At 49.5% G+C, this 11,043-nt stretch overlaps 2 protein-coding genes across 10 annotated transcripts in view; one reads left to right on the top strand and one right to left on the bottom strand.

The window, feature by feature from the left end:
* KHDC4 (KH domain containing 4, pre-mRNA splicing factor) overlaps positions 1-2,689 on the bottom strand; it is a 24,254-nt gene extending 21,565 nt beyond the window's left edge. For all 5 annotated transcript variants that reach the window (XR_006100702.1, XM_042439588.1, XM_042439587.1 and 2 more), the window contains exon 1: positions 2,537-2,689. Coding sequence is in view for 4 of the 5 variants with exons in the window: in XM_042439588.1 (XP_042295522.1) it covers positions 2,537-2,586 (50 nt within the window). In the remaining variant the exon portion in view is untranslated. The remainder of the gene's footprint in view (positions 1-2,536) is intronic.
* Positions 2,690-4,173: 1,484 nt separating this feature from the next.
* Positions 4,174-9,059, top strand: LOC121915003 (autophagy-related protein 2 homolog A-like). Of its 5 annotated transcripts, none has more exons than XM_042438815.1 (6): positions 4,174-4,300; positions 5,326-5,478; positions 5,862-6,605; positions 7,047-7,178; positions 7,890-7,986; positions 8,416-9,059. In XM_042438815.1, exons 3-6 carry the CDS (start codon positions 6,585-6,587, stop codon positions 9,057-9,059), a joined length of 894 nt encoding a protein of 297 aa, XP_042294749.1. In that variant the 5' UTR covers positions 4,174-4,300; positions 5,326-5,478; positions 5,862-6,584. The 5 variants fall into 5 exon arrangements, with proteins under 5 accessions (XP_042294749.1, XP_042294748.1, XP_042294752.1 ...); XM_042438814.1 differs by having other exon boundaries at positions 5,326-5,995; positions 6,440-6,605; XM_042438818.1 differs by having other exon boundaries at positions 5,326-6,605; positions 8,416-8,540; positions 8,785-8,871.
* The last annotated feature ends 1,984 nt before the right edge of the window (positions 9,060-11,043 follow it).

Below are 11,043 nucleotides of genomic sequence, written 5' to 3'. Positions count from 1 at the left end.
TTGCCCCAGCACAGAGTTTGCCAGAGTTCATTACTAGAATGCCAGAGGGATGTGGCACTTTGCAATAAATAAGTGGTGTCTGGGTTGCAGTTTGGGCACCATTGCTGCTTTAGGGCACGCAGGCCACATTTTGCCCACATCGGCTGTAAGCCCATACACAGCACCTGATAGCAAAGCAACAAAAATGTGGCAAAGCGTGTAGTAGATTTTCTGAAACATTTTAAGGCACTTATTTACAGTGGCATTTTATCTTACTTGGGACAGACTAAGAGGGCAGGTCTACAGCTAAGTTGTAGAGAACAGATAAAAGGTCCTAAATTTAACCCCAAACATCTCCATTTAAAACAGTGGTGCAAAACTGATGCTTCCAGTGGCCTTCCAATTGCTTTTTGCTTTCAATCTGCAGCAATCCCAACTAATATAACCAATGGTACAAGATTAGGAGATATCCAGTCTAAAACACAGTTGGAGGGTCCAAGTTCCTCACTCCTGGCTTAAAAGGATGAAGAGCAAGTGATAGAAAGGTTTTGTCTTTAAGAGACTGAAGGGAAAGTTACACACACACACAGGAAAAACAAGTATCTGCTTTGATCTGCAATGGTCCTAACATGGCTATGGCTGAAATACAAAGGCAAAGTGTGGCGCTGGCTCTCTGAGCATTAACAGTATGCATTCTCTTCATCCTAAAGTAAATGCAACTCAACATATCTCCAAAGACTTGAGCTCAGAAAGCGAGATATCCTAACAGTCACTTAACCCTGTACATTTCAGATACTACCTTACAGGGTTGTTGCAAAGACTGCAAGAAACCAAGGGCAGGGATACTCTATGATTAGAAGAACTTACTACATGACCAAGAAGCTATAAAGACAGTGGAAGAAATACATAAGAAGATTCATAGGAAGATGCATCCTAAATTCCAGAAAGCGAAGTGAAAGACACATTGGGGAGAATAAATCACCAGGAACAAATGATATTCCAACTGGACCGCTACAATCCACAGACAGCATCGACTCCAGTGTTAACTACAATATGTCAAATCTGGAAAGCAAAATGATGGCCAAGAGTGAAAAAGATAAATATACATCACCACTCACACAAAAAAAGGGACACAGAGGACTATGGTAACTATAGGGCTGAGAGAGCTAGCATGGTATAATGCTTTGGGTGCTGGACTAGGACTCTGCAGGCCAGAGTTCAAATCCCGCTCAGCCATGGAAACTGGGACGTACTTAAACAAACGACAGTACTTGCCCATAGGGAAACCATACTTGCCCATTGAGATGCATAGAATGCTTGCGCATAGGGAATGATTGGAGAATACTTGCGCATAGGGGATAATAAGAGAACACTTTCCCCGTCTTCTGGGTTTCTAAAACATTCAACAACAACAAAGGAATCGATAAATGGTTTCCTATGGACAAGTGTTCTCCAATGATTCTCTATAAGCAACTATGGGCCTATTACAGACTGCCAAAATAAAGCTGCTTGGGGTCTCTTTGGAGGTATGCTCTTTAAATGATGCATGCATCCTAAGAATCCGGAAGCTGCACCAAAGCTGCCCTCCAGTGCTTAGGAATGAGGTGTGGCTTTGGAGCGACCTCCGGACTCTTAGGACCCCATGCATCATTTAAAGAGCATACCTCCAAAGAGACCCCAAGCAGCTTTATGTTGGCAGTCTGTAACAGGCCATGGTTTCCCGATGGCAGTGATGGAAAACCTTTTACAGACCGAGTGCCCAAACTTCAACCTGGACCCCGCTTATTTACTGCAAAGTGCCATGTCCCTCTGGCTTTCTAGTAATGACCTCTGGCAAACTCTGTGCTGGAGCAACAGCATGCATGCCCACAGAGAGGACTCTGAGTGCCACCTCTGGGGCGTGTGCCATAGGTTCACCACCATTGCCCTATGGGCAAGTACAGTCATTTGTTTCAGTAGGTCCCATGGAAATCGACTGGGTGGCCTTGAGCAGGTCACACTCTCTCAGCCTCAGAGGAAGGCAATGGCAAAAGCACCTTCTGGGCAAACCTTGCCAAGAACACCCCGCCATCGATAGGGTCACTTCAGGGCCAAGTCAGTCAGAACTGACTGGAAGGCAACATCATAGGCCCACAGCACTGATTTCCCAGGTGCCTTTGAACAGCTGCTGCAGCCGAGTTCGTTCTCCCAGAGAGCCTCCAGGGTGCCACAAAGTCTCTGCCAGGTCTCTGGACTTCAACTCCCAGAGGCCCCTGCCACTTTAGCCAGTAGCAAGGCATTATGGGAGATGAAGTCCACAACGTATGGAGAACCAAAAGGTTGGGAACCACTCCTGCAGACGAACACCGGATGGAAAGGGCTGGGCTGGGATGCTGCCCCTCCCCTGAGGCCGCCTGGGGGCTGATGGGAAATGTAGTCCCCCCGAGGAGGCGGCCAGGGCCAGGCGGGCCTAGGCCCCAGGAGAGCCCTCTTCCTCTCCAGGCCCCCCTCGGCCTCAAGGTCCCCGCCCCGCTGCAGCTCCGCCGCCGCCTTCCCTTCCCTTCCCTTCCCTCCTCACCCTCCCGAAGCTCCCGGTTCGCGCTGCCCGGCGCCGCCGCCCGCTGACATGGCTCTCTCCAAGCCGCTTAGGCCTCCGCCACAGCCGCCGCCGAGAAGCTTCGGCCTCCCTCCCGACGCTACTTCCGCCTTCCGAAGACGTAACTTCCGGTTGTTGCTGTGGCGACGTCAAAGGGGGAGGGAAATAAACTCCGGAAGAAGGAAAGGACCTTAGAAAACACACAGAGAGGAAAGAGTAGAACGGCGATTCTATCCGGAGTTTCCGGGCTCCTTCCCGGGGAGATAGGGAAGGGCTCCCTGTCCCTTGGGCAGAAAGAAAGAGAGGCTGCCCGAGGGACAGGGAGCCCTTCCCTATCTCCTAGAGATACATAGAGATAAATATATCACATAGGTTCGAAGATATATTCATTATATATACACTCATCCCTCCCTCTTTGCTGCTGCTTTGATAATGTTCTCTCTAGGAACCTCTAGGTCCTCCGGCGCAACTCTATGGTCAACTATAACTAAAGGTCGCACTGAGACACCTAGAGGTTCTTCCTTGAGAGAATACTCTACTAGGCCTTTGTAGCTCCACCAATGCAGTTCTATGGTTAATTTCTGGAAGACGTTGACCATAGAGTTGCGCTGGAGGACCTAGAGATTCCTAGAGAGGTGTCCTCTCAGGTAAAAACATGGTGCTTTTGTAATTTGCAGTTTTCCCACATTCACAAGGGTCCTGTGCCCCTCACCACAGCAAATGTAGAGGGACATGTGCATATATGTCTGTACTGTGTGTGTGTGTGTGTGTGTGTGGAGGGAGCGAAAGGACAGGCCCAACACCATCGGGCCTGAAGAGGAAGAGCCTTCCCCTCCCTCCTTCCAACTGTCATCTTCTGGCCTGGGAGGAAAATCCCGGATTGGAACATCTGAAAAGTGCCCTGAGCCGTGTGTTCCCTGCCTCTTAGCCTCGAAGGTGCTTTCCACACTGCGGAATTAATGCACTTTCACACCACTTTTAACTCCACTGGCTCCATCTTTCGGAATTCTGGGATTTGTAGTTTCTCTGTGGCAGAGAAGGCAAAAACACACCTCGCAAAACTACAGGTCCCAGCATCCCATAGCACTGAGCCTTGGCAGTTTAAAATGGTGGCAAACAACTGCTTTTTAATTCTGCAGCGCAGAGGCAGCTTAGCTGGGGTGCATCCACACACTGCAAAATTAAAGCGCTTTGGCATCGATTTAAACTGCCATGACTCTGTCCCACAGAATTCTGGCATCTAAGCAGTTAAAGCACTGCCAAACTGCGTTAATTTTGCAGTGTAGATGCAAAATCTGGTCGTGATCCAAGGTCACCTCTATTTTTGTTGTATCTCTATGGCCACCACATTCAATACCTCTATCTTTCCTATCTCTATGGTACTCCAGATACCGAAAGGCTGGGGCGTGTGACGCGCATGCGCCTCGGTAGAGGAAAGCGGTTGCTTCAGAAAGGTGGGCGGGGACAATCAGTTAATAGGGAGGGGCTTCGGTTATAAAAGGAAGAGAGGGACGTGTCAAGGGGGTGAACGGGAACAAATGAGTTTTAGGTGGGCGTGGCTCTCTAGCGGAGGCTATATAAGGAAGAGAGGTCAAGCCGCGCGTGCCGAGGGGGGCGTGTCAAGGTGTGAGCGAGTGGCCAATTAACTTTGCGTGGGCGTGCCTTTCCAGCGGAGTCTCTATAAGGCGCAGCCGCCCAGAAGCGCGTGCATAGCGGGGTGTGCCATTGCGGAGGGGAGTTCGTTAGGTGCGTGCTCCTCGCTTGCAGCATCTCGAACCCAGAGCCTTCACCAAGTATGTTTAGACTTTTAAAGCAGAAAGTTTTTAAGGCAGGACTTTGGGGTGCTGTTATATTGTTTTAATGCATTTTTAAGCATTTTAATCTATTAGTATTGAATTTGTTGTAATTATTGTGCCGATTTAATTATTTTTTGTATTTATAATATTTTTGTATGTTTTTAATTTATGGATTTTAATTATTTAATATTTATTTTTTTTAATTATTTATTTTATTTTATTATTTATTTTTATGTATATTATTATTATTTTATTTAATGTTGTAAACCGCCCAGAATCCCAGCCTTGGGAGAAATAAATAAAGAGCCTTGATGTGTATGTATATATACACACACACACACACATATATATATGTATGTGTATACAACTATATACATACACACATGCAAACAGTGTGAACCCAAGGTGGAACCTATCCTAGGGTTTTCTTGGCAAGGTCGGTCCAGAGGAGGTTTGCTGTTATGGCCTTCCTCTGAGGCTGAGAGAGCGTGACTTATTGCCCAAGGGTCACCCAATGGGTTTCCATGGCTGAGCCGTGATTCGAACCCTTGTCTTCCACCTCAACATTAGGAGGAACTTCCTGAGAGTAAGGGCTGTCCGACAGTGGAACACACTCCTTCCTCGTTGTGTAGTGGAGTTTCCCTCCTTGGAGGTCTTTAAACAGAGGCTGAATGGGGATGCTTTGACTGAGAGTTCCTGCATGACAGAATGGGGTTGGACTGGATGGCCCTTGCGGTCTTTTCCAACTCTATGATTCTATGTACCACCGTCCCGTCTGGTGAAACTACGTCTCTCTTCTCTTGGCTGGCGTTCATGGCTAGAAGCGAAGGGTCATAAAGGAGGCACCCAAGCCCAGGGGGCAGCTAAGGTTGCCCCATCATAGCCACGGAGGACTGGCACTGGACAAACAGCAGACAGCTTCCCAGGCCAGCCAGCTTAAGTGATCTTCTCTTCCCTCCCTTTCTGTCTCCGCAGCCGTTCCCGACTCACAGTCGCAGAGCTGGGCATCATGCATGACCACCAGCATGCAGCTGGCACAAGAGTGCCTGAAGGATCAGACCGAAGAGCCCTCCGACACCCCTCAGCACCTGGAGGGGCTGGAGATGTTTGCCCAAACCATCGAAACCAGTGAGTGGCATCTGCATGGGGATTGCTCCTTCAAACCATGAGCCTGGCGGAGCAGGGTATAAGAAACCCCACACTTCCTACCCTTTGTCTGCATCGGCCAAACCTCAAATTGGGTCGGGACTGTTTTCGCCATATCCACACCCAATTTGGGGCTTCGTTCCCCTAACCTGCATTTAAACAACTGTGTGGGACTTGTGTGGAGAGGCAGCCACCTGTTTGTTGCTGTTTGCAGCAAAACAGAGCAGATAAGGGTTGAATTCAGGGGAAATTTGGGGCCAGAATACTCTGTGGGGAGTAGGTAAGGTTGGCATGGGTCTCGGAGTCCAGTGCAGCCTCATAATGGTCTGAGATGATCTTTCTTTCTTTCTTTCTCTCTCTCTCAGTTCTGTGGAGGATCGAAGTGACCTTTCTGGACACGGTGATACGTATTGAGCCCTTGGGCTACTCAATAAATTGTATTATTGTATGTGCCCACTGGGGCTCAAAGCAGCGTAGCCTTAGAGGTGCACATCAAAAGGTAATGCTTCCCCCCCCCCAAAGTAAAGAAATTGCAGGCTGTTTTCAGCACGTTTCCTGGAATAATTGAGAGTACTGGTTATGACTACAAAGCCCAGTACTGCTCTGCCCCAGATTGTGCAAAAGACAGTCTGGGTGAGATCTTGGATGGTGTTGAAAAAGGATATTTTCTTCTTGCAGTTAGCCCAATGCGTTTCAGTCTAGTCAAATTTAATGGCCTTCTTTTGTGTACATTATACCCAGCTGATAGCCTTGTAATGCTTTCATTCTACATATATTATTATGCTGGCTAGTTACCGTAATGAATGAATTGTACTGTGTTGTAAAGTTGCACTGTAATGTTGAGAGAGAGAAAGAGGATTGGGAAATCCAGGGAGTTGTAGCCCCAAACAACCAGTTTTCCAAAACCTGGTCTTGCCTGTCCTGAAGCTCTCTCTTATTCCAGGTTGGACTACTGTGACGAAGCGGTGAAAGAGTCCGGGCAAACCCTATCTGTGGACATCCACCAGCCTCTGCCGTTTGTCCACAAGATCCTACAACTGAGTGGAGTCCTATTTTACTATGAGGAGTTCGCAGAAGCAGGCGCCCGCATGCTGTCTCCGGTCCCAAAGGTACAGACCCAAAAGCCATGGGACTCTGCCACTGTTCCAGCTTTCCCTCTAGAGTTGGCACCTCCGAGTTGAGCCACCTTGTGGTTCCTTCTGAGGACGATGGGAATTGTGGGCTGAAGCATTTGGTAGGCGCCAGCTTGGTGAAGCCTGCTTTACCCTTTGTTTTGGGTTTACCACCAAAGGAATATCAAAACTACAAGTTGAAATAATTTGGGGGGAGTTACCAGACTGAAGACCCTCCAGCCAACAGATCCTTGGAGGATTCTAGGAAAACAGCAACTGTTTCTGGGGAAACGGCAACTTTTCCAAGCATTATACCTTTTCCAAGCGTTCTGCCTGTCCCCCTGATTTTTGTCGGGACACGGCTGCTTTTCTCCCAAGACCTTTGAAAACTCCTTGTGTTGAGTAACTGTGTCTCCTCCCTCCTTTTTTCCAATCCAGGAGGCGTCTGAGTCCCCCAGCTCCAAAGGCAAGGAGGCTGCTCCCATCCCTTTGCTTCAGATTGGCAGCTGCTCCAGATACATGGAGATGAGGATCCGGCTGAAGCAGAATGAGGCCTTTCCTGGACCCAAGGTCAGTCCCACTGAGGCTGTTGGTGCTACGTTCCTTGCAATTCATTTACTATTTCTCCTAACTATTTAGGAAGTTCCACCGTCACCTACCTTATCATCCTTCATAGAATTATAGGGCTGTAGAGTTGGAAGGGACCGCAGAGGCCACTGAGTCCAACCCTCTACTCAGTGCAGGAACCCCAGCTATAAAACAGTAGGATAAGGCCAAGGCTACCCAGGTATTAAGCCTTAGGACAGGTATTTCAACCTTTTAGAAAGAGGGAGAAACCTACCAGAATGCTAGGGAATCACCAAGCAGAGAAGGAGGTGTAGCCATTTGAGTATTTCTGGGGAGGACCAGATATGGCCCAGGTCCATCCCTAGGCTCTCCTTCCTACTCTTTGCTAGGCAAAAGGGTTGATGTTTGGGAAGATTTTAAACAGAGGTAGGCCGGCCATCTCCGGAGTTCTGTAGCTGTTGATTCCAGGATGGCAGCAGGGTAAAACTCGATTGCTCTTGGCATCCCAAGGAATCCCTTCCAACTCTTTGATTTCCCGGAGCAGGCTAGAGTGATCTTAAGGGGTGGGACCAGCACACGCGGGAGATTTTCTTACTGAAAACTGAGATCAGATTTCCACACAAGTCTCCTTTCTTCACCCCCTTCCCTGCATCACTCCCTTGGATTCTGTTCTGTTCAAGCTGAAGCCACGTCCTTTGCCTGTCTCCTCTGCAGCTGGAGTTAGATGGCAAGATGGGATTGCTGCATCTCTTGATGGCCCCTCGGCAGATCTCCTATTTGCTGGACCTTCTGTGTTCCCTCAACCTCTCAGGTAAGCCCATCGTCTTTGTGTGGAGCAGAGGGAGAGAACCTGTGGGTGGATTCTTTGCCAATGGAGCAGAATTGGGGGGGGGGGGGGGGGGGTCCCACGTCAGTGGGAGTGGCAAAACTGTTCCGGGATTTGGTCTACTACTCCAGCTGTGCTGGCAGTGAGTTTATGGGAGTTGTAGTCCAACACATTTGGAGGTCACCAATTTGAGAAGTGCTCTCTTGGGACTTGTTGCTTCCATGCCCTCGAAACTCAGGAGTGGACCATTATAGCCCTCCAGAGTGTGTAGGACTACAACTCCCATCCACCCTCAAAGAGCCAGTGGTTGAGAGATTATGGCAACTATAGTCCAAAACCACATTTGGAAAAGCCACCAATGACCCTCGCCTCTCTTCTCCTCTCTCTTTTGACTTCCTTCTCCCCTAAATAAAGAGTCCAGCCTCCTTCAGGAGCAGCTGAGCAAGAACCGGCTCCTCGATTCGGCGGACCTGAAGCTGATTGAGCAGGACCTCAGTCAGCAGCTGCATTCGGAACCAGCCCCTGGCTGCGGCGGAGGGGTACGGGGCACGTGGCTGGCGAGAAAGGAAACTGCCATGGTGGCTTGCCAGCAGAGAGGGGATCCCAACCCCTGGCAGCCCCTGGCCCTGTGCCCCCGGGCTGAGGGGAGACCCCTTGCTAGCACCTGGGGCAGAGATGGGCTGGAGGGGTGTGTGTGCAAAAGAGGCAGGTCAGGAGGGAGGGGACGGGGGGTGGAAAGGAGGGAGAGGGGAGTTGAATATCTGCGAAATTTCGTGTTCGCAGGGGTAGCCAAAATGGATCCCCGCGAAGACTGTGGGATAACAACAACAAGACAGAGGGATGACTGTATTTATTTATATACTGCCCTTATACAATGGTTTGCTGTTTTTAACGTGCGTGGTTTCGTGGGCTCCTCCGTAGTCCTTGGAGAGTTGGCCCCCCTGGACATGGGAAACCGGTTTCTTTGGGCCTCTTCTCTGTGGCTGCACAGCTGCTATCTCCTGCTCAAGAACTTCAAAGACAGGGTGCTTCTTTGGGCTGTTTTTACTCTGCAGTGATTTGATTAGGCATTGCAACAGATATATATATAAAATTACATATCAAGGCCTTTTCCCCCTGAGTTTCCCTGACCCCCAAAACTTAAAATATTTACAAATTTTCGCATCCCATCCATCGAGGTACCGTTGAACCATCTAGTATTCACATTCGGACCTGTCCCATTTTCAGTCTTCCATGTGCCCCGGGGCCTTCCGCACCTTGCCCTGGATCATCCGTGTGAAATCCTCTAGTTTGTTGGATATCCGGACCAGCCTATGCGCATATTCCCCTGGACCATCCATGTGAAATCCTCCAGTTCATTGGAGATCCGGACCAGCCTATGCGCATATTGCCCTGGACCATCCGTGTGAAATCCTCCAGTTCGTTGGAGATTCGGACCAGCCTATGCGCATATTCCTCCTTGCTCATATCCTGGTAAAAGAGGGGCACTTGGGAGTGTTGTATGCCAAAGCCCTGTCCAAGAGAAAAAAGATAAAGACAAAAAGACGTCTGAAACTGGCCTCATTCTATGCTCCCAGAAGATGGACATGGACTCTGGACCCTGTGTCATCTGGACTGATCGCCATGAGGACAGGCAAGGGGCTGGCTGTTTTTAGCGTGCATGGTTCTGTGGGCTCCTCCGCAGTCTTTGGACAGGTGGCCCCCCCTGGACTTGGGAAACCGGTTTCTTTGGGCCTCTTCTCTGCAGCTGCACAGCCGCTATCTCCTGCTGAAGCACTTCAAAGTCAGGGTGCTTCTTTGGGCCTCCTTTTCCTTCTTGCGCACGTGCCGTGGGCTGGGCGCCGGCCAGTCCTGCTTGTGGTTTGACACCAGTTGCCTTGCCCTGGCCAGTGATCTCCCTCATCTCGCCTCTGACCCGGGTGGCAAAATCCTCAAGGCCTTCCATGATATATGTGACTTCTTCCATGTGCCCCAGGGCTTTCCAAACCTTGCCCTGGACCACCCATGCGAAATCTTCCATTTCGTTGGAGATCCGGACCAGCCTATGCGCATGTTCCTCCTTGCTCATATCCCGGTAAAAGAGGGGCACTTGGAAGTGTTGTATGCCAAAGCCCTGTCCAAGAGAGAAAAGATAAAGAGAAAAAAAGACATCTGAAACTGACGTCATGCCATGCTCCCAGAAGATGGACATGGACTCTGGGCCGTGCGTCTTCTGGACTGATCGTCATGAGGACAGGCAAGAGGCCTGTTATTTGGCTCTTGCGGACACAGCCTTGATCTTGGGGCCTAGAGATTGTGGGTGGTTTAAGGTGTGGGATTGTGTTTCCATGCGCACTGTATACACTCTGCTGCATTGTGCTGAAATAGGCTGGGATTCTCTCATTGCCGTAAACCAGACTTAATTGGCATGAACCGTTCAGTTGGACACCACTTTAACTGCCATGGCTCATGGCTCTGGAATTGTAGTCTATTTTGGCACCAGTGGTCTCTGATCAAAAAGGATAAATGTCTCCCAAAACTGCCATAGCATTGAAGTATGGCAGTTGCAGCAGTGTCAAGCTGCTTTAATTCTGCAGTGCAAACACAGCCAGAGGAAGAAAGAACAGCAAATAGGGCTCCTTACATCCTCCGCTACATAGCTAACCGTGTGTGAAGTTCCAGGACAAAGACTGGGGTCGAGATTTCCCAGTAGAGAAGAAACTGGAGCTTCCAGGGAGGACTGGAGCTCCCATGGATTTTGGTACCATGGGAAGTCCTGGAAGCAAACTCCAGTGGATAGAATGATAGGGTGGGAGCTGGCATAGGGTTACTAAAAACTCAAAGTGTGTTGCATAAAATTAGAAATCAGTTCGTAGAAGACTAAAAACTGACCTGCGCAATGTAAATTTCCTGATGGAGCCGGGTCTGCCTGGTCGCTCCCTCTCAGGCCAAGATGACAGTTGAAAGAGGGAGGAGCCTCTTCCTTCAGGCTGTCCGTGATGGAGCCGGGTCTGCCTGGTCGCTCCCTCTCAGGCCAAGATGACAGTTGAAAGAGGGAGGAGC

The sequence above is a fragment of the Sceloporus undulatus genome, chromosome 9, assembly GCF_019175285.1.
Source record: "Sceloporus undulatus isolate JIND9_A2432 ecotype Alabama chromosome 9, SceUnd_v1.1, whole genome shotgun sequence".
NCBI lineage: Eukaryota > Metazoa > Chordata > Lepidosauria > Squamata > Phrynosomatidae > Sceloporus > Sceloporus undulatus.
Note: the sequence above shows the minus strand (reverse complement) of the source record. Positions and strands in the feature narration are given on the sequence as shown.

Coding starts and splice junctions, on each gene's coding strand:
- LOC121915003 (XM_042438817.1), top strand. CDS start 6,585: ATGCTGTCTCCGGTCCCAAAG. Junction 6,606..7,046: donor TGCTGTCTCCGGTCCCAAAG/GTACAGACCCAA, acceptor TTTCCAATCCAG/GAGGCGTCTGAGTCCCCCAG. Junction 7,987..8,415: donor GTGTTCCCTCAACCTCTCAG/GTAAGCCCATCG, acceptor CCCTAAATAAAG/AGTCCAGCCTCCTTCAGGAG.